This window comes from Struthio camelus, chromosome 5, assembly GCF_040807025.1.
Source record: "Struthio camelus isolate bStrCam1 chromosome 5, bStrCam1.hap1, whole genome shotgun sequence".
Classification (NCBI taxonomy): Eukaryota; Metazoa; Chordata; class Aves; order Struthioniformes; family Struthionidae; genus Struthio; species Struthio camelus.
The window spans coordinates 44,466,799-44,490,315 of NC_090946.1; the positions used below are offsets into that span (position 1 = coordinate 44,466,799).

The following is a 23,517-nucleotide window of genomic DNA, read 5'->3' on the forward strand; positions in this document are numbered from 1 at the left end:
TAAATTGCTTGACGAGCAGCTTCTCAGTCAGTAAGAATCATTTCTGCCTGTTTGCAGAAAGGACCATAACTGCAGGATCAGAAAGAAAAGACTATCCTAAGAACTAATGACTTTACTGATGCTGGTAAGTTTACTATAGAAAACTGAAGCAGACAGTGGAATTTATGTCATTAAGTTAAATCTCACCCTCCTGATCGAAAAAGTGATAATCTAGTGCTTTTCCCCTTTCCTCTTAGGTTAAAAATGCTCTTCTAAATAAACAAACCTGCTTGCAGTATACTTAACATCCCACCACCAAAAGGAGATGAAACAACATTTAGAATAGTAGCTTATTCTGACCTTCAAATCCTCTTGTTTTTCATCTTTCTGCAACAATCACTGTACATGTCATCATGTTGCATTTGCAAAACAGGCCAGCGAATTCCTGAAAAAAATCCTCAAGTGACACTAGGCAACTTCCAGGACACGCTGTGGATTGACCCTTAGTCACCGTTATGACATCTTTTAAGCATAATCTTTAAGTCCTAAAAAACCATGAACGCTTACCTCAGAATCCTACTCCTAGCTGTTACTCAGAGGGTAAGCCTACCGTCCTCACCTGAAGAGCCCAATTTCCAGAGGGTGGACTATCAATCATGATGCAATTATTCATGGAAGGAATTTACTTCAAGGGCCTTCCCTCACAAATGTATAACATCAAGGTAGATTTGGCACACAAAATGTTATCAGTATATAGCCATTTATCTGACATTTGTACGCGTTCACAGAAATCTGACTTCAGACAGCAAAATATAGTCCCTCTGAATCTAACAAATAAATGACACCTCCAAGTAACTTAAGCAGTCAATGAAGGCAAACACCGATAAAATGTCAGCACTGACCCATTCTAAATAAAAATACAGTAGCACCAGAGAATCAATACAGGCACAAGTGTCAGGGACTCTTCCCTGGCATTCTTAAAAAACACACACTGTTAATCATTCAACTAAGCAGTAGTTGGTAAGTTTACCTTCAGCATTTGCTCAAGGACTGACATCCTAAGGAAAAGAAAAATGAAGGCTGAATGAGAGTAAGCACAGTGCCCGAGATGAGTTCATGAGAAGAGCGTGAAGAAAGCAAGTACGAAGAGGTGGTTGACATCATCTGAATCATCCTGCATCTTTTGGATTCAGCTGCAGAAGTATCCTTTTGCTCAGAATTAGGATCCTAGACCTGCTCTACCAGCAACAGTAACTTACAGGACAGCTGTGAGCCAGCCTACTACTAAATCTATCCTTGGACTTGACATCTAGGCATACTGGTGTATAACGAAGAGATTGTCTGGTCCCTCTGCACTCCCACCACCTTTTTTTTTTTTTTTTTTTTTTTTTTTTACACAATAAAGATTAATATGTCAGCTTTAAGTGAAACTTACATGGCCTTCCATGCCTTCCTGAGGACTCCAGTCTTTCCAGCTGTTTCTTCCAGCTTTTAGCCGTATCACCTCATCTGGCCACTGCAGCTCTTTCCTTTTTGACATGTTGATCCCTTCCAGTACTTGACTAGGGTCCATTATCTATAATTATAAATACAAATTGAGTTTTGACCATTAGTTCATCCAAAATTCAAAAGAAATAGATCAACTGTAACTATACTGCTGCACACTTCTGGAGAACTGACCTCAAACACCACAGAAATCAGTTTCTGACCAATTTCAGTGTTGCATACTCAAGCCCCAAGTTAGGAAAAGGCTTGAGCAGCACAGAATTTGGAAGTTAAGACTGTGGTTTCAGAGACAGCTGACAAGATACTGGTTCACTGCTGTGTGAAGCAGCAGCTCTGGTTCCTTCCCCTACCTCCTCACGCAGCTACCCAAGTTTATGGAAGAGTCTGAGGAGCTAGCACAAGATACACATCAGCGGCACATGGCCCAATAGGAAGGAAGAGGAGTTCAGTGATGACAGGCTGCTAGAATCGGCTCACCACTTCTCAGAATGATATCCTGCGAATCATGAGCTTGGAGAATTTACTAGTACGCCAGGCAACTATCTACTATTAGCACGGTTAACTGAGACCCATCCAGTGCTTTCAAGTAAACTGACTTTCCACATTTGCGTATATTCTCCTCATGCAGGGGAATTAAACAGCTTTGTAGAAGGACCCTTGCCTGCAAACAAAAGCTACTAAGCTCAGACCTGCGAAATTAACTTGTCAGCTTTGCTCACTATGATCAAGATATGGTTTCCTCCAAAATGAGGTGATATGAGCCATGAAATCAAGGTCATTATGATCTGTCCTGTTCATTATTTCTTGATGTATCCCACTAATACATGTGGACCTATGGAGAGCTAGATAGGCAAGACTACAAACTTCTAGATTTCCACAAAACTAGTAAGGCTGCCATAATTAACTTAGTCAATGGTGTACTGTCAGCTGCTCAGTGACCCAACTTTGTGACAATAACCAAAGAGTAAATACATATTTTTATACTTACTTCTGCAGAAAAGTTATTCAGTTTAGAAGAAAAAAGACACTTTCAGCACTGCAAACGAAGCTATTCAGCTTTACGTGTTGTCATGAAGACAAATAGACGCTACACGCAAAACAGCTGAAGTGTGAAACAGAATAGAGCCCAGCTGACGTTCTCAAACTTACACCCCAGAAATAGATGAAAGAAATGTAAGCAGGCATGTCTCAGCATGCAGGAAGGCTGCTTGTCCACACAAGAGCTTATGCTTACATTAGTTTTCCAAATGTAACTGCACAATAGTTGCATGCTGAGGCATTCCAGATTCTGTATGTATTCAGAAGTAGTAATTTCTACAAGATAAAGATAACACTAACAAAAGCATATGGCTAAGGAACCATAAGTTAACTTGTTCTTCTGGACTATTCACCTGGATTCTGTAAATAACTTCATCCTTTTTGGCTTGCGTTTGATTTGCAGGGCTTGCGTTACCACCTGACTGACCTTCAGTTGCATTATTCCCTCCTTCTGTCCCTAGAAAGCCCACAAGGGCATGCTGTTTACAGGCTGGGATGCTTTGGCTGGAGCTGCTAGAAGAAGGCAGGCCATGCTGCACGCTGACCCCAGTCTGGCCTGTAGGTTCCATTTGGTTCACCATGGATAGGCGGGACTGGATGGATGAGGGGAGGTTACGAAGGGATATCTGACTGGTGGAAGAGCGCCGACAAGGCACAAAGCCTGTTGTGGATGTGCGAAGAGATGAATGACGACTGCCGTAGCAATAAGATGAATGGCTAGCTACTGAGGCACGGGCAGGGGAATGTCTGACAAGGCTTGACTGCACAGAGTGAGAGCTGTGACTGGTGCCTAAAAATAAAAGATACAGAATCAGGAGAGTTTGATAAAGCCTCCCACACATATCAGATTTTCTATACACAAGTGTTTTAGAGCCATCAATTTTGTATCTACATGCTATCAAAAACATCTGAAATAGCAGTATTGCAGAAAATAGATCTATTGCACTTTATATAGTGGAGCATCTGAGTCTGTTCAATTCATCATGTCTTAGAAATTGTTATGCTACTCTATTTACAATCCAAACAATACAAGTGGCTTGAAAAATGCTTCAGCCATGCTCTTACCATATGAACAATCTGCCTCTTAACGTGAATACTTAAGTTTCCCATGCTGAACACATTACAACCAGTGGAAGTATCCATGTTTCAAAACACTAAATATTCTTTCTTAATATGCTTGACTGCACGTTCAAAGACTGAGTCAGAAAAATCTGTCTAATGGACTTGAAAGTAGAAAACAAAAATTGAAACTTATGAACGTTAGTGACATTACTCTTCCTATACTAAGTGCCTGTATATTGAACCCCTCTCCATAGCTGAGGGCCTAAAAAAACTTTTGAAAAATCAAAAGACTTTCAGTACATTCACCTATACTCATTTATATCCTTTGTGAGCAAAGGCAGCATTTGGGCAGCCTTACTGCTTATCACCTCACTAACTACAGATTATTAACTGCACAGTCTTGGAAAGACTTCAGCAAAAATACTATAGATGTAGACAATCCATTCCAATGTACAAGTAAGAAAAACAAATACCTTTACAAGAAACGGCAAATTTAGTGTTCACAGACAAAACGACAGCAGAAGTCAAAAGGTCAGTCATGTTGGAAAAAAAAAAAAAAGTGTTGTAAAAAGTTATTTCATCTATTTTGCTAGCATAACCAGAGTGCTCTAATCTCTGTTTGGGAACCTGTTATTGCACAGAGTAGCATCATGGTTTGAGATATGTATCCAGCAGCTATTAATATTATATAATCAGGTTCACTTCTTTCTGGTAACTTGGCCTACTACACAGCTGAAAGGCTAGTTCTGGCCATAGGGTTGTATTTGCATAAAATTACTACTTTATTTTACTTTAACTTTACCCAGAGTTGAGGGGTGAGTTGGAGGATGAGCTGCAGAATGAGTTGTGGGATGAGTTGTGACAGGAGGGTGCTGTACTGCTCCAGGTCCCTGCCCTGTAGTTGCATTCCCTCCTCCTTGCGACATGCTGCTCTGCGACTCATTGATAGTTGCATTGTTACTTGTGCAAGAAGCCCCACCTCCAGCATCTGAGTCTTCAATATTTCCACCACTATTGCAGCCAGCTCCACAACCTTTCCTTAGTCTGAAAATATAATGCAATTGACAAAATATAAATCAGGTCTCCTGAACATCAGGATTCCTTATGATGACTCCTAAATGTGTTATGATGTCAAGCAAAAGGCTTCACTCAGCGCTATCTGCAACATTCCCTAAAATCAGGTAAAATTAGATTTTATTTTCTAAGAATAGGCTTTACAAATTTAAAGGTTGCATTCTGGGAGATAACCATTTTCTTCATGACAGCTATTCAAGTAATAGTTATTTATCACGTGCCAAGTCTTCATACACAAATGCCTTTTTTGAAAATTAAGCCCCCTCTGAAGCACAGTAAAGTGATAAAACTCTAAAAACAAAATGCTGGATGAATATCCCAGTTATTTGTTAATAGCATTAACAAAGTTTTTACTCTCCTTAGGATACTAGCCATATAGCTAAAAAAATACTTCCCTAATTTAGACAAGCACAGAAAGAATGCTGGGGTTTTTTTATTATTATATATTTGTTTTCTTGCTACCTTCAGTAATATATTCAGCTTTTTAAAGCATATATTGCATGTTGCAGTTCTTTGAATCACAAATTCTCATATGAAATTCGAGTATTCAGTTGGCAGGTTAGCCAATGTTTTACAGAGTATATAACCATACAGAGGCTTTTCACTGTATTGTTTGCAACGAATTTCAGACGGACATAAAAACACAGCACATTTCCCATCTCTTCAATTCCTGTTAGGTATTTCTCTTTTTCTTCTATCCCATTAGAATACACTGAGCAATCCTTCCCAATTTTATTTGCCCCTAGGACTGAGTACTCTGAGGCATACCCAGCTTGTAGCCACTGTTTTGTGTTACACTTTCACCTGTTATTCTATCCACACGTCAGACAAGCGCACACCACAGATGGTAGTAAACATGGCATGTTTGGAGGGGAAGCAGCACGTTCTGTTTTGATATGCTGTAGCTGTTTAGGTATAAGCACGACTGTCAGAACAGCAACAAGAGAGTTCCAACCACGGTACCAGCTCCAGGAACCGGTAAGAACTAGGACACGCATTTCTGAATGTGCCACACAACTGTCACTGCTGCTTTCAGGGCCAAAGTTGTAAGGGGCCACAAGAGAAATAAGAGTCCTCAGGGGCTGTAAAATACTGGAGGAAAAGAGTTTATACTGGGTTACCCACAGGTTGTATGAAGGGATATATCATGATTGTTACAGTTACTTTTTCTGGCTCTGACATACAGGGTATTTATAAGCACTTACGCAATTCTGAACAACAACTAAAACTTGAGTAACTATGCATGAGCATACCCTAACAATATTAGCGCTGGCACTTGCATGCTAAGTGTTTACCAGACTGGAACCCTAATGAGCAGTCCTGATAACTGTGAGGCTGGTATCATAGACGGGAAAAATGCAGGTACTGAAAAAATAATACAGAAGTTGCATTGTCTCTCATTAGCAGACCTGACATTAGAACTTAAGTTGTAATTCTTGCTTTTATACTTTGTCCTTTGTTTTTTCCAATCTGTCATTTATACAGTTTGCAGCTTACTATGTATATGCCTTGAGGATTAACTCCTGTGCCACAAGAGCTGCCACGTGCTACAGACGTATTTGAAGTAAGAGTCAAGGCATATTTATTTTTGTGTGACTGAATATTATAAATTATGCTCTGCTGGCATGCATGAGGCTAGTTAATGAAGCATGAACACATACTAATGAGAACTTATCTCCACAGCTCACCTGTGCCATGTAGAGACTATGAAGTTTCTGATATTTCCTAAACTGATAGCTCCACCAAGAATCTCCCTAAGCTGTTCGTGACTATCCGAATAGGAAGTAGTCAAAGGTGAGACATAGATTGGGTATCCAATTGGCTGGTCGCAAGAGGAGTTGATCATGTTCCTTAATGCTTGTTTTGCATTTTGGATACTTCCTCTTTCTGGATTACGATTACGTAGAAAGACAAGCTCCTGCTGTTGTCCTGCCCACAGGCCACGCACACACTCTTTATTCACCTGCAGAAGATGACAGACAGAAGCCAAGTAGAAAGGCTGTGTCAGAAACTGAAACAATGACAGCATGTGAAGACTGCTTTGCTATATGCAGGCCTCTGCGCTGTAGAGCTACAGCCATTCACATTTACTGCTCTAAAAGGACACAGGCTGCAACAGTGAAAATAAAGCAAACCTAACAGCATGAGGAAAAAAAATAAAGGCATTTGAAGGCAGGACCTAATCTTCTGACAAACATACTTTTACTACATGAAAAGCAGAAGCCCCAGCAACACCAGATTAGTAACAGAAAGCAACTAAGTCAAAATAGCAGTTTTTTTATAATTATTACAATATACTACACTGCACCATCATGTTGTGGAAGGTACAAATAGAGCCCACCTTAATAACCCTGAAACTGAGATAGCGTTTGTTCAGCATGATGATTTTATATTCATTGGTACCATCATCCATCACATGACGTAGAGCAAGGAGGGAGGGAGAATTGGAAAGAACAGCACTCCGCCAAGCAGGATCCCCTTCATGTGCTATAACTAGATTTTCTTCATGGGTTGTTATGGCTTCATAGAGGACAGAAGGATCATCGTATTCATCTGGAGAAGTGAAATGATCCTGTTTCCAAGAACGAAGGTTTTTAAAAAAAAAAAAAAAAAGTAGCATTTCAGATATTAACTGCATACAGAAACTAAACATCTTTCAACTCAAACACATGAAGAGCTCATTACATTGCATAAAATTAGACATCAAAAATAGACAGCTACAGAAAAACACAGTTAACGGTAACCTCTTACTCAGCAGATCCATTCCTGTTTGCTTGGATTTGTTTATTTTTTAACTTAAAAAGCAAAAGATTGATAGGACCTGTTTATTATTTATTGAAGTAAATTTCTGGTGAAGTTTTACACTACTTTTATATCTATTCACATTGCCTGTAGAAGCATTCTGGTTTCAGATTTCTTGATTATTCACAAGTTTCTGACTGTAACACACGCTGAAGCAGAGCGCATTATTATTCACTAAGACTTCCTTCCTATAGTTATTTTCATATAATAAAATATATCTGTATTTTCTATTTAAAAATGCAAATTAATACCTGATAAGACTGTCGCAGCATCAGATACTTCAATACAACCTAAACTTGCTAGTCAAGTGTGACTACTGAATTAAACTTGCATATTTTGTATCTAGTCACAGAACTTTCTGATATAGTTAAATTCCCAATTCTGCACTCCTAACATTTAGATGCATTTTGATAAATTACGGGAGTTCTTTTTACTAGGTGGAGGAGTTTACTGAGCCATTGCTAATTTGGAGGGACTTTCAGACTCTGCAGTGAGGGAAGGAATGTGACTTAAATTACTTAAGAAATACAACGAAGACTTACCTAGTTATTATGATTTTCAAGTGATCTGTTCTTTTGGAGTACTGACACTTTTTCCTCACAGGATACTTGTCACACTACACAGCTCCTTGCACTTGCTGAGTTTAGTAAATAGACTCCCTGGACAGAATTTGAGCTTGTTCATCTTCACCCTAACTTCTTTATAAAGACCAACCCCAGTTTCAACTTTTTGAATTGCAAGCTTCTCATTCTCAACTGAAACCTTACTGATGGGATAAACGAATCATGCTAAAGTACCTATTTTCTTTGAAGTGTTGTAACAATGAAAAACAACAACTTCCACCCACTGGACAACTGGAGAGTTGCGCAGCTTTGGATGGCATGATGTCCTTAAGCCAATTACATATATGTGGAGAAGGGAAGAAGGAGGAAGAACATTAGGAAGGCTATTCATAAGGGAACCATCTCTAGAAGAATAGGGAACAGGGCTTGACGTGTGTTCTGATGGTCTACATTTGATGAAGCTTTCAGGCCCTACGCATAAAATGCGTTCCTCTTTCCTCTGTGTAACCCTCAAGATAAGCTATAATAGAACACTAGGCAAGACACGATCGACAAATGATTTTTGCCCATTCTTTCATTTATTTGTTAGTTACTCATCTCTGTGGCATGCCCCTTCCCTTTTAGTCCCCCCGCCCTTTTTCCAACTACTATCATCTCCCTATTTTCCCTTTAAGTTTGAATCAGACATCTCAGTGGTAAGTTGCGACAATGTAAGCAAGAAAAGGCTTGCTGGCTGTCTTATTAGGCAATCGGTATGGTTGGAAAAATCAGACAAGGTTCTGGACATACAAGACCTTCTTCAGGTCTAAAACAGAAGCCAAATATGAACTGAGAACCGTGGCTCAGTTTAGATATTAGTTAGACCTATTTTAAAAGGGAAAAGATATTTGACACTTGTAGACCAGGCAGCATGTTGAGGGAGAAAGGTTTTTAAGCACATGATAGTTTGTCCCACTCCCCCGCCATACTTCAACCTCTGTGATCCACAAGCTCTAAATTGCTTCTATGTGCATCTCCCCTCAGAAATAACTACCCCATCACTGTTGCCTCCTTCATATTCATACCCTCCTTCTACTTTGCAAATACCAACTATTTTTCAGAAACAGCCTGATATATTTCACTAAAGGCTGAGGAATTGCTTTTATCTTGCATTTTAATTTGAAATTGGCAGCTTCTGTTGCAGATCTGAAGAGCATGTGGCCAAAAGCTGGGAATAGTCTTTTCAGTTATTCCAGTGGGTCCAATACAGCGTTACCTCTACCTACAAATCTTGTTTTAGATATCTTGGGGGCAGGTGGGATTCCTCTGAGGCAAGTAGGGAGAACTGCACGTCCTAAATGTTTCTTCAGCATTTTTCATCTTTGAAGACAACGGACAAAAGTAAGGCAAGAACTAGAGACAGCTTCCTGCCAAATATCTTACCTGATGCAGTTTAAGTGACATACGTATTCCAGGAACCACCACTTTCCTTAGCAATTCCATGTCAGCAAAGATCCACTCATCTCTAATTGAAGATATACGGAAGTCACCCTTAAATAAGGCATGCAGGCCATACAAGAAGGATTCCAGATTACTGTTGGAGAGAGAGAGAGAAAAAAATCCCGCACCCCAGACATTAACACAAATGCACAAACACTTCCACAATTATTTAATTATCATCTTTGACAACAGCAGAAAATCCTAGATTACACTAACACTGAGCTTCAGAGAAAGGCACGCAATTCTTCTCTATAAAGGCAATTTACAGAGGGAGAGCAGGAGAAGAAAGAACAAGTGAGCACATGCGTGTGTAACAAAGCCAAGACACTAAATGCTTAAGTACACTAAACATTTGATGACTAAACCTTATATGCAACAGACCTAGTGTATTTACATTAACTTAAGGTAGAGAAGGAACTCTGAGAAATGCCCGAGTTTATTCTGAGACTATCAAGGAGAAAAATTTTCAGGGACTATAATGCCACAATGGAACAATTAAGAAGGAAATTTAGCTTCAGTTGTGGATGTTATACCACAGAATGAAAAATCTTGAGAACTTCCTCATTCTTAGTGTCATCATTTCCTTTTACTAAGCTAACTTACTGTTTCTAGTAAAAAGCAAATATACTCCGATTGCTCGCCTACGCCTGCATACCTACAAGATCTTCATGGGGGAAAACTGCTGGCACTTAGAGGAATTAGCTTCCCTGAAAGAAGTGAAGTAAAACAGGTTTTGCAGCTGGCACCCAGCTGACCAATAGCTTCCACATCTGATTATACCACTTTTTATTGTTTTCAAATCATCATCTTGTGATTTCCTCAAACATATGGCTACATTTTTACACTGGCTTTCTAAAGTAAGCTGAAGCTGTTAACCTGCAAAATAGAGGTTCCCACATGATAGCCGAGCTTAATTCAAGGAGAACTGCACGAAGCAAGACTGCTTACCGCAGTTAAGTTGCGCAACTTAAGCAATGGCCCTATCTAACCTTCGTCAAGATATGCTTTCATTTTAAACAAGCTGTCCTCTCTTCTCCTTCTATTTACACACAGGGCACTTACTTGGAGCAAGAAATAAAGCCTACTTTCTGAACTCAACCCATTTAGTTTTTCAATGATCACTCATGCTTACCCACGCTAGAATTCTCACCTTTTATTAGTTCAATAAAACAAAATGCTCAAATTCAAGTTCCCCTTCATTTGCTGTTCCTTAGGTTTCACCAGCTCTTATAATGAAAATGAGTTACGTAGCATATCTGTCTGGTTTAAGGAAAGATGGTTCTTCTTGTGTGTGGCTTTTTTTTTTTTTTTTTTTTAAATGAGGAGGTATTTATCCATTACCTAACCTAGACACCCAGAGGAATTTTGGAGAAGGTAAGCATAGAACAACAATATTTTATTACCTGGACATATGATGGGAAGCTGTCCCCAAGGCTCTCCGCCCCAGAACACATAGCCCATAACACAGTGTCACCAGGGATGAGTCTTTACTTGAATCCAGTGGCTTGCAGTAACAAAAGGGAAAAAAAAAAGGGAGGGGGAAGAGGGGAGAAAGAATAGTCAGGTGAATAGAGTTTAAAAATACACACATGTATCACTACAGAAGAAAAACTGTTCTGCCAGAAGGAGTAAAAAGACAACAACCCCAAAACACACAAAGACACGCACACTTAAGTATGCATGAGTACCTACCACACCAGGTATTTCTAAATATTCTGTATTTTATTCGGAATTATTTTAAAAACTTAAAAATGTACATTCTACATACTTGCAAAGAAGGGCACAAACTGTATTTGAAGTTGTAAGCTGTACAGATGCATAAGCTATCTTTACACATACTGTGCATCTTGTATGCAAATAGTTTATTCAAAAAATTACTGTGTTTTTAAGATAAAAATACTTCTAGTGAATAAAGTGGATTCTCACTTCATAGTTAGGAGTGTGCAACTTTGAATTAAATGAAGACTTCTGTAGATTTTAGCTTTACTCAGTGGAAACTCACTTTCAACTAAAGCCATGTATAGTGGTATGTTATGTCCCAGATAACAGATTACTGCATATCCAAGATATAAAATCTAATTTTCACTACTTCTATAAACTACTTCACAAGACATATCACTTAGAGTGAAACGATCATCTTGGCTCTTGTTCGTCATTCAACTGCAGAAAGCTTTAATATCTTATACCCTTTAAAAATGGGCTAACCTTTTCACTCCAAAATAAACCTTCATTCTGAAGTCTCAGATCCTTCATTAAATGTGAGAAATCAAGTTTTATCCCTGTCCTTTTAATCTCAATCAATTCTTGCTCATTCTCAAAAGGCCAGACTAACTATGCCACATATGATTTTTGGTAAGCAGCAAAAGTCAAGCAGTCCTTCAGACGCATTCTCATAATCCTATTTAAAAGACAGGAGGATCTGGAGAGAAGAAAAGGGTTAGGTGTGGAACGATCACCATCACAAGTCAGCAGTTCCAGTGATCCAAAGGAGAGGCAAAGAACGACTACTAGGTAAGCAGTGCTCTGTTTTATATAAGCTAGAGACAGCTCTTTTTGTTTTTTTCCTTTTATTTAGGGTTGATTTATAAAAATGAATATCTAAACATATAACAATAATTCCATAAATACACCCTTTTCTATGCAGATAAATGCCTGATTAAGATTCAACTGATTTGAGCTGGTAAGTAAAAAAATGCATTATTAAACAGGTAACATCATACACTACTTTATGTTACTTACTTAAATGCAAGTCTCAAGAGCAAAAAAAAATAAAATACAATAAAATCCAGTAAACTACAAACTGTTAAGATTAGTAATCAAAACATTTAAAAATGAATACTAAGGAACCTTGCAAGTCAAACCAAAAACACATAAGACCATCCTAGAACAGTGAATAGCTTTCCTCACACGTTTATACCTACCTTTTCTCTTCGAGAGCAGCAATACTCTATCCAGTTCAGATAAATCACGCAGAAACTCTCTCTCGAGATCCCAGCTAGACGGTGGTCATAATCCTCATCAATATTGGGATTAAACGTTGGGTCTACATCAACGTAATTGCAGTCTGTACACAACCGCAGTCCTTCCTGCATTGTCTCATTAGCTAACCACTCCTCTAGCTTAGGGGACGTTGTGACATAATAGATGATTCCCTGAAACAGTAGTTTTTAAAAAAAAAAAAAAAAAAAAAAAAAAAGAGAGACCATATTGCAATTAAAAAAAAAAAAAACACTTAACTTCAATTGTTTCAACTCACTTTTGTTCCTTACCAGGAAAAACACAAGTGGTACACATTAGTGTTTGTTTAGCTTAAAGACACAATGAATTTGAGTGCTCAGAAAAAACAAAAGTTTGCATACAGGTACATTTTTAAAGATTTAGAAAGGTGTCGAGTTTTAAAGCATGCACTGAGGAACTAGGGAAAGAGAAAAAAGGATGGGACAGGATTATCACTGTAGTTGTGTAGGGAGAAAAAAATCAGAAAAGGGAATTTTTACCTACTGAACTTGGAGACTTGGTACATTTCTAAAATAAAGTTTATTTTTCTAAAGTGAATTAAAAGATAGGAAAGTTTAAAGCATTTGTGTTTAGTAAAAAAGCCACATGTATATGTACGCATAAATATCTTGCAAGTATTTCAATCTGAAGTTTTCCCACTCTCTGAAGGATGAGAGCTTATGAGAGACATGAAATAGTATGCAAACTGATTATCTGAGGAGATCTGAGGCCTGTGGAGTCCTGTAACACCTTCAGATTTTTTAAACAAAGATGGGTTTGGCCACCTTTAAAACAACAAAGCAGCTCAGCTTTCTCTAACAGGAACAGGCTAGATAAATATAACTTTGCGTTTATTTCACCAGATTTTACATTTGGGTAATAGCCTTCTGAGCTTCTACTCCAGTTTCAGTGGGAAACAGCGTCCTTTGATCTAGACTACATGATCACTTTCCCGCTCATATACCAGAATATCAATTACCTATCAGCTCCGCGAATTGTCCTCCTTTGATGAAACTGTTCATATGTCTATAATTTGTATCACATTCTATGACCCTCTGATGAAAGACACCAGAAGTTTAAACAGTTCCTAGCTGTAATCCAGCCTACTTCCCCCAACTTTTGTATTAATCGGAATCGTACCTTCACATAGTAAGTGGTGAGAATTTTTCGCAGATCAAAGACTTGAAGCATGGAAGCTGCACTGTTATCAGTGATACTATAGCCCTCCAGAACATACTTTGTCACAAGTACTTCCCAAGCCAGCCAACGCTGACCAAAGGCAGCATTAAAGGAAAGCATGTGAGGAAGGTGGCCTGGTTCACAGCAACAAAAACCTTCATCTTCCTCTACACCTTCAGTGATGGCCTCTACTTCTCGTTGCTGGCAATAAGTTCCTTCAGAGAAGGGGAGGAAAAAAAGAAAGTTGAAGAGTTTATATGATGGACTTAAAGATGATTCATATTTACAAGTGTTTAGAATCACCTAAGTCTCAAACTGTTTCTGTGAACAGTAAGTGAACCATTTGTCAATTAAAATAGTTTACTGTTAATAAAAGAAATCTGGATAGCTTAATTTTACCACTGTAGGATCGCATATAATATTTAGGTGAAGGAAAGAAACAATTATAGTAGCCATGTTGCACTAAAATGGAAAGATACACTTAATATGAACTCTGCAAGAAAAAGCTAGCTTTCCTCACCAAGCGAGGGGGTATGCAGAAGCTCTGCAGCCCACTTTCAAAGCAAACGATTTACCGAGTGGAACTGAAAGTAACTTCAGTTTCCGGAGTAGAAGTCCTTTGCAAGATAGACAGTTAAAGTGCAACATACTCACCTCTGAATTCAAGCCCCCTCAGCTGAAAGGTGACCAGGCCATTTCCTATCTCTATAAGGTGTACAAGCGCATTGAGGTAGTCGGAGGCTAGGATGAAGCAGTCCCCAGTACTATAGTTTCCCCATCGACCCAACAACAAGTCTCCACATAAGCTGTGCTGAAGGGAACGGGTTAAATGTTCATAGAAAATTGAGTTCAGGTTGTTATCATCCGAACCTGCAGGAAGATTGAATTTGGGTTACCATCTGAATCCTCAGGAAAAATTCAAGCTTGAATGTCAGTGAAAGTTATTGCTTCACATTTAGTCCTACATTTTCTTAACAGCAATTTTCTTTCAAGGTCCCATCTCTATTTTTAGGGACAACTATTTTGAATAAATGCTGGGTGAAGTTTAATACTTTGACCATTTTTCCCCCACCTCTTACTGACCTACTCCTCCATTTACCAAGTTATTCCCTCAGTTTCACTCATGAAATCACCAATCTATTCCGTACAGAAACGTGCAAAAGTAAACGAGCACAGAAGTATCTCGGTAACAACTGGCTGTACTAGTCTTACCACTGAGGATATCACGGAGATACCCTCAAATGATGTTTGGCTTCTTGCTAGCTACTTAAGAAGAATAAAAAGCAAGACAGCTTTATGCATACTTTGATTATAAATGAAGGAGGGGAAAAAGTACAGCAGATAGACACATAAGGGGTAGGGGGAGAGATAGAAAAAGCCATATGCGACAGTCTAAAGAACAAAGCAGAAGATAGATGATAGAGAAGAAAACAGCAGTAGACAAAAGGGATGGAGAGGGGGAAAGAAAATGGCCAGAAAGCAAACGGATCACATACCCTATAAAAATTATTCACATCTTCATTCCTCCTATTTCTTTAAAACAATTTCAGACAAAAACTAGGAAAGCTACCTGGATTTCTATCAAGCTGGGAAGCCAGTCTTGTATTTGAATGATCCACGCGCTTTGTGCTGAAAACAACAAAGCAAAGCATTCTTAACACAAGATTTCATAGCATAATAAAGTTAAAGGGAAAAAATTAACAGAGCAAAAAATTGAAGACGTATTTTCACTGAAATAATTTGTAAATTTTGGTTTTGATAGTTTTTACACGCTAATTTACTATTGTTCTGATTTGTAAAAGTGTTTTCTGGCTATAACAGCATTATGATCCAATACCTAATAAAACTCGTCCACAATAGGTAGTGCTAGAACAATCTTTAGCTTTAGACATGATTATCATAAACACATCTATTTTCTTAGGTAAACATCATAAACCTTTAGATATGACAACTGCACTTTAGAAGCAATTAATCAGCACAGCTAGCATTCCAGATGAGTAAAGAACACAGCAAGTTATCATTTCCTTGGCTTAAAATGCAATCTTAACTCTTTACCTGAAAACGGTACTTACACTTCTGTTGTGCTCATCTTGCCCTACACTGTTTGTCTAATGTCCCACTGGTCTGATACTCCAGCAATACTGGAGAAATAAAACGGGGGAGGTATACTCTGACATGAAGCAGCTTTTATTGTTGATAGCTTCTTGATCAAAAGAGATTTACTTGACTGATTTCAACCTGAGCGTTGGTGCTAACACTAAGGACAACCAGCTCTGGCATAAAATGAGCAGTAACGAAGATAAGTCGAATATGATTCCGAAAACTTCAAAAAGCAACTTTTGTATCTAAATTAACCTTCCGAATAAAACTTCATTTTAAAATACTACAATTTTGATGTGTAAAAAAACAACCAAAACACTCTACTTCTATACATAGAAAATAAGAAAAGTAAATACTGTCAGTATTTAAAAAAAACCCACAGCTACTATAGTATTTCAGAAACAAGTTTGTTTGTTTATTTATTTATTTTTAATACTCAGAGCTATAAAGTGGTTTCCTCTGGAAAAAAAACAGCACTTGGAGATAAACACACAGTTAGCCATAGCTACATTATTAAATCCCCTCCCCCACTCCCACCCTCCACAGACGTTTAAAGGCTTTATTTCACCTACTTGTAGTCCCTTTCCCAGAATTTGACAGGTCTGGCATATGAAGTGATGAATATTGCACTTCCCAGAAAAGGATTCAGTGGAGTGGAGAAAAAAGCTGACACAGCTGCTTGGACAAACAACATTGCAGAATCTGTAGGATAACAGAGTTAAGGAAAGCAACAACTATTTTTTCAAGCTTCTTTAATAGTACATTAAGTAGATATCGGCAACAATTAAGGACAAAGTTTTTCTGTGTAGCAAACCAAGCATCTTTACAGTATCTCCAGCAGTAAGTGATTTTTTTTGTTTGTTTTTAAATACAGAAGTTAAAGAAGTCTGGCACTATACACAGTGGTAATTCCTTTTCTGGAAGTTCTCCTGCAAAGAACATTAATTCAACACAACTCACAACAGTCTACACACAAGCTAAAAAACACAATGCTAACACAGGAACCGACAGCTAGAGTTAGGTGACTCCTGAAAGAGGGAATGACTGTCATAAGAAAAGCTGTGCCATTTCTGCAGTGAAACAACCTGTATTCTTTGCTTCTATGTTAGAATTCTATTCTTAATACGCTCTAATTCTCAGCACGGCAGCAAGCAAACATAGTTTTTCAAAAATACTCACTGGACAAGCATGCTCATACACTAAACAGCCTATAACGCATAAGCCATTACAACGCAACACTCAAATGACAAATACACGTGACAAACTAAATCTGCATTTTCAAAGGATACGCGGCACAGCAAAGGGCTGGGCAAAAGCATGGAAAGCAGATCCCCACGTGATCTGCCAGGGAGCAATGTAGGTATATACAAATCTCAATTTATAAAAGAGTTCCCAAAGCTATAGGAAAAAAGAGAAGGAAAATTATTTAGTGGTTTGGCTAAAAATTAACATGCTTTGCAGTACAGCAAATACCCTGAAGGGCTTACTGATCCTCCTAGAGTTCTTACCGGTCCACCAGAAGCCTTTAGATTTACAGAAGGATGGAACAATGAAACAACTAAGATATGTACTTTATTGTTCTACTAACAGATTTTTAGAAGGTTACATATCCTTTCCTCAAGCAAACATCGTAAGAGCTTTGGGAAGGAAAAGTCTCAGTTGTCTCGCAGCATACGCATTAAAGTGCTGATAGGACTGATGGCTTGAAAGATTCCCTATCAATTAGGACTTCAGTCTGTTTTCCCTTTTGGATGACCTGAAACACCCAGAAATAGAGAGTCAAAGTTACCTTGCTGAAGAGTATGGACATGAAGAAGAGATCTAGCAGCATGGTCTCAGTAAAACTTTTGTAATCAAAAGTAAAGAAAAGCACTGTGAAAATAACAGTGACATACTGGCACGTTGGGCTACTGAACGATGAACGGAGTAACTTCAAGCCAGCTATTGTGATCATTAAAGCACCCAACCTGTATAAGAGATTCATACAAAACAGTTACTTATCTGCTGTCTGAAAGGGTTGTTAACATAAATCATTGCTGTTATACGATGCCAGTTTATTAAAAACTCCAGGTTTGGATTTAGGGTTTCTTTTCTCCTCCCCTGCCCTTAAAGATGACTTCAGATTTTTTAAGGTTGCTATCAGTCTCTTTCAATTAGTAGTGCCAAGCCCAATCAGTAGTCCAAAACAATGTTCAAAGTATTAGAGAGATTGTTTTACAAGTAACGCTAGAGAAATTAGATGTGAAATCATCCCCATATTCTGAACAAAAACCTGATCTTTAATTCAGGTTATGAATATTGAGATGCAAAAATGCCAAGAATGATCTGTATTACTCTGAGAGGACGCTTTTGCATAGTAGATTATCAGCATTTCCTACATGACTATATTGCTCCAACTTATATTGGGGCTACTGCAGTTTAACGATAAACTTAAAATACTATGGCATTCTTTTTCAGAGCTAGTAAAAGACTGAAGGGTTATAAAACAGTGTTAAGTAACAGAAAGGTGATGTTCCTCCCAAACTCCCTATGGAGCAATAAGAGCAGTGAACCTAAAGCAAGAGTTTACTAGATCCAGGATTACTAAGTTTTGAAAGAACAGCTAAATACATATATGATTCTGTTTTAAGATTTATTTCCTCTGCAATATTTCTGTTTTAAACCATTACGACTTCATATAAAAAAGGCCACCTAGTCACTGTTCTTGGAGAGAAAAACTGCAGAGCCTCTTATTGGATTCACACTTACTGAAACAGTTGGATACGCTACTTGGGAATTATAGCTAAGGCTTAATTTAAGAGACAGCGTGCAATTCTGTCTGGACACAAGTTACACCTAGGAGTTGGAAGACCTGAGGAATTTCTTGATGAGAGCAGAGAGCAGCAGAGGGTCTGCAACCGAGCACACCATCAGTGAGAGAACGTCAGTCTTAACTTTACACCTGACAATACCAGAGTGTACTGTAGCTCTCTTAACTGTGCAAACTTGATAATCGTATTATAGACTCTGAAGATCAAAGAAGAAATACTGATCTCACTCTACTAGATAACTCTGCAACTTGCGATCTTCACAGTATATATTATGACTTGAAAGATTCTCTTTGCATGGGTTCCTAATTTAACCCTGAAATAATCCATTCATTTTAAGCCAGAAAGGTGATTTAGTTCTGTAAGAGCTTGCAAATAAAGAAAGAAGTTATTTATTCCTTGCCTTAGTTTCAAACAAATAGCATTAACTGTCTTCCCACTGAGACTACAACTCACTATTCCATTTTACAGTATATTGGACACACTGAGATTACTTGATAACCTTTTCTACTTACTCTGTATCCAGTTTCTTTGGACTAGCAATATTCTTAGCGCTGCTACTAAGCTCATTGAGGACTATCAGTGGGTAGATAACATTCTTCTCTACAAAAAGGAGCCAAATATGAAGTTTCTCAAACCACATAACATGTGCAGCATCTATTAAGACACATTAACAAAAAAAAAAAAAAAAAATCAGATTGTAGTATCAAATTGAACTCAGGAGACTGCTAACAGCACAGATCCTTGATCCAAGACATTTGTGATTAAAAAGCCCACAGACCTCTATCAGCTTGCCTACAGAAGTATTTAATAGCAAGTTGGACATCTCTATACATCACAGCAGTAATATCTCACTCACTTTGAAAGTTCCAGTCAGGAAGCCAAACACTAACTGAATTCTAACACTCAACTTCTATATTCTCATCTAATTGCAGTAGATAAAGAGAAGATCACTCTAAACTACTCTCTCTAATCCCAGTAGAGAGCTTGCACTGTTAAGTATCCACCCAATATCTACTACAATATAGCATTTTGCTAGCTACATGCTTTTTGCACGTGGCAAGTTACACACTAGGCTGACATCAACATTGGTACCAACCAAATTATTTCAAGCTATGCATTTTAGTTGGTGTAAAAGGATGCCTTCCAATAACATTTAAGCTAAAATATTTCTAGTTTACCCCTCTACAACCTAGAGGGCCATAGCTTTCAGAAGTTTATGTTGGCAGGAAAAGTAAGAACACCATCTAAATTTTTACAACTGCAAAAAAATAAGACTGCTATGTTTCAAAATTAATGCAAATGAAGATCATGGGGCGGGGGGGGGGGGGGGGGGGGGAAACCTTACAAGGCAGGACAAATATAGGGTAAAAGAGTCTGTGTCAGAGGTTTCTTCTTTCATCTTGCCTATGTTTACTAAAGTGATAATACTACCACATATGGCTAAACTGAACTCAGGAATCAAAGGGAGCTAATTTTGTAGCTTTTCTAGTTTTGTACATAGAAGTCTAATCATGCAAGTGCATTTTTCCACTTTTTCCCTCCCCAAAGAGAGTTTGGCATGATATTGCCATTAGTATTCATATTTATCCGTACACCCCATCACAGAAAAATACAACTCAGACACTGCTGAAAAGACCACACTGCATAGCTGGTACAAAGACAGAGGTTTTTAAGAATCTGTTCTGACAACTCCACATTTCTGAGAGAAGTAAAATGCTTGTTTACTTCAACTTTCTCCTCATTATTACTCTGTCATCTAGCAATTCCTAGTTATAGGGATATTAGGATTGGTTAAGATTCCTTGGCATGTTCTTACTAAGAAGGATCTGGCCTCCTGTGAATCAGCTATTTCATGCAAAATTGCACTGTTCTACGATATATTTTCATAGTACTGTTTAACAGTTAAAGTAGGGATTAGAGAAAAAGCAGAATCCTACACAGGTTTTTGCTACTGTCTTGCCTTGAAAACTAACTGAAGGGAAAAAATAAAACCGCTTCCGCTATATCTTAGCCTTTCTTGATAGAAATTTGTTCAATTTGCTCTTAAGAAAAATAAAAAAGCTCCAATAAATACACACACCTCAATCTACTTCTACAACACGTATTGGCGTTAGCAAACTGATCAGCAGGCTGTTTATATATTCTGCAGCTGCCAGGGAAAGATTTCAGGAAGACAGACTTGAACTCAAGGTACAACTGTCTATCCATGCATATCAACTAGCAAGACTCATCCCTTAGTCTGTTTTTCCACTAGTAGGACAGTTAAGATCTTAACAGAAGAGATGCTATTGCATGTATACACATCAATACTTAACGACTTTTGATATACTTAATACTGTTCAGTACATAAATTCTTCAAAAACAAATTTCATAAGAGTATTTAATGAAATAAAAAGTTATTCACTTAGATTCCTGGAGCACTACATGTTTCTTGTTAAACACGTCAATGAGACTAATAAGGATCATATCTAAACCAGGTTGAAAGCCTCAACAACATTCACCATATCTAATCCTCTATGACATTTGAAAACTAATAACCTTGAAGAAATATCTAGTGAAAAAACACTGCAACTTTGCCAAAAATTATCAAAGCAATCGTTATCAAAAACATTAGATTCTGAGGAATCTTTAATGGAACTGCTTGGAAATAATGTTAGCATACCCAGGATATTACCATTGTTACTTAAAAGACACATAAACATCATGGAATCAAGGAACTAAAACTAGCACATCACTAAACTATGTCATGAAATACTTCAGCGAAGACAACAACAAAAGCAAAGAGTGAAGCATATTGGTAGTTGAATTAGTCAGCAATTGCTGCAAGTTTAAAAAAAAGTATCATTAACGATACTTACTTCGGACTTCAAACTGATAGTATTCCTTGGTTTTCAGCAGCGGATGAGAAAAACAATGCCAAGGAAGTTGCTTTCGGAGTTGAGGCAGAACATAATGGGTCACAAAGCCTACTGTACCCACCAATGCATAGAGAACATAACTTAAAATAGGCTAAACAAAAGAAGAATTGAACAAATTAAGGTTCGTATTTTATAAACAAGATCATTAGCTAATAAAGAAATTGCTTCTCCAGCATCTATGCAGCTGTTCCTGTAGAAGGTGGGAATGTATTTCTTCATGAGAAACTATACTATCAACTTTAAGAGCGTCAAACAACAAGGAGCGCCCTCCAAGAGAATTACCTGTGCATTTCTAACATTTTCACCGTCTAAGTTTAAAAGTATCTTAGAGGAAAAATATTATGCTGGTGTTATTTCACAGTCAGCTGCTTTTGACCCATCTGCAATTTGTTTCTTAAATGATAAAGCTATTATCCTCTAAGGGCTGAACCTGTTTTACAGTTTCACCTACTAGAAAGAAGGAGGAGGTGAAAGCATAAGGAAAAAGAAATCATTACTCTTGCACTCTCTTGAGGAAGAGTTGAATAAGAAGCCTTCCACTAAGACCAAATCCTTTCACAAAATCAGAAAATATTAGTCTATTTACATTACAAAGACTGCATTTCACAGTAACACTTTCTATACATAGTTGTTTTTAAAGATTTAGACATGGCACAGCAGCATTAGGATTGCATTACTTTGTTATAAACGCTCAGTTCTGAAATTCTTGGAAGCCCAAGCCTACTAAACTATATAACTGGTGAAGAGCATATAGCCAAGTTTCTCAAACATGGGAGAGCACAACATTCAGGAGTGTCGAAGCCCATCCACATAACAAAACATATACTTCACTAAGAAAAATCTAGCACACCTCTTCAAGCAAGACTCTTCATCTGAAAATTTTACTATCCGAGGCAATCTAAACGCATATATTTTTTTAAAATGAGTTTCTTATTTTAACAGTAGGCAGCTGCAGGATGGTAAAAGCCTTCCAAAAAAAGCAACCCATCTTTCATTTGCCTAAAATAATGCTGTTTAAGTAAGCCAGTGACTCCATTTGAGGAATATCGGAAGAAAAAAATCTCAGCAGCTGCAACTTTTGACAAATGCCTTTACTTGAATAGATCCAAGCACAGGTCTCATCCCATATCATCATTATGAAGTAGAAAACAAAACAAAGACCTCCTCCCCCAAAACAAACAAAATACAAACACACACACACACACACACTCAATCCAGAATAAACCACAGTTTCATCTTTCCTCAGTCCAGAATGATCCTAATACTATTTAACACAGATAGATGAAGTAAAGGAGGGCATTTTGTGGCAGAGATCAAATTAGTTGAAAAAATCCAAAAGCTAAAAAGAAAGTATGAAAGAGAAGGCAGAGAAGAGGTTTTGCGCACGTAAAACTGAAGCGTCAAGATCTGCAGTCAGATATTGGTCACGTTATATATTTAAAGACCTTCTGTAACTAGTCAGGAGATCTGGAGCATCATCTGCATAAGTGTTACAATATTAGAGCATTTGATATAAAAAACAAACGACAGAGATGTTGTAACACCTTACCTGTAGAACTGTAAATACTGTACTGACGTGAATTGCGAAATAGAGTACACCAATGACAATACACACAATCAGGTCCGATTGCAACCGTTCACTCTAGGAAATAAAAAAAGTTTTGTTTTTGTTTTTCTTTAAAAAGAAAACACCCGCTCTTCTTGTCTTCTTCAAAGTCTTCAAGTTCAACATCAGAGCATCCAAACTGATTACAAAATTTTCAAATTATGCCAGCATTAACTGCTTCTACTGAAGTTACTAGAAATTATACATCGCACTAGATACCTATAAGCACTAGATACCTATAAGCTTTTGAAATTCCAGTTCCTCAGTCCCCTATTTCTAAGCTACAAAGGGAAACCTGTAATAAGTATTAGCAAACACAAGGCAAGTCCTACGGCCAAAATGTTAGTCCAAATGAGTTAACTGGAAAGACACCTACCCAAAGTGGTACAGAGAAAATTAACATA

General features: G+C 37.8%; 1 protein-coding gene across 11 annotated transcripts in view; it reads right to left on the reverse strand.

Moving 5' to 3' along the window:
- The window catches only part of PCNX1 (pecanex 1), a 92,472-nt gene that overhangs the window by 3,200 nt on the left and 65,755 nt on the right, over nt 1-23,517 (reverse strand). For all 11 annotated transcript variants that reach the window (XM_068946124.1, XM_068946123.1, XM_068946128.1 and 8 more), the window contains 17 exons: nt 23,057-23,149; nt 21,448-21,598; nt 19,102-19,243; nt 17,569-17,746; nt 17,069-17,177; nt 16,352-16,481; nt 15,250-15,308; nt 14,334-14,549; nt 13,641-13,894; nt 12,425-12,655; nt 10,907-11,007; nt 9,447-9,597; nt 7,001-7,231; nt 6,348-6,622; nt 4,388-4,629; nt 2,877-3,313; nt 1,415-1,555 (listed from right to left, as the gene is read on the reverse strand). In XM_068946124.1, the coding sequence (XP_068802225.1) occupies nt 1,415-1,555; nt 2,877-3,313; nt 4,388-4,629; nt 6,348-6,622; nt 7,001-7,231; nt 9,447-9,597; nt 10,907-11,007; nt 12,425-12,655; nt 13,641-13,894; nt 14,334-14,549; nt 15,250-15,308; nt 16,352-16,481; nt 17,069-17,177; nt 17,569-17,746; nt 19,102-19,243; nt 21,448-21,598; nt 23,057-23,149 (3,141 nt within the window). The remainder of the gene's footprint in view (nt 1-1,414; nt 1,556-2,876; nt 3,314-4,387; nt 4,630-6,347; nt 6,623-7,000; nt 7,232-9,446; nt 9,598-10,906; nt 11,008-12,424; nt 12,656-13,640; nt 13,895-14,333; nt 14,550-15,249; nt 15,309-16,351; nt 16,482-17,068; nt 17,178-17,568; nt 17,747-19,101; nt 19,244-21,447; nt 21,599-23,056; nt 23,150-23,517) is intronic.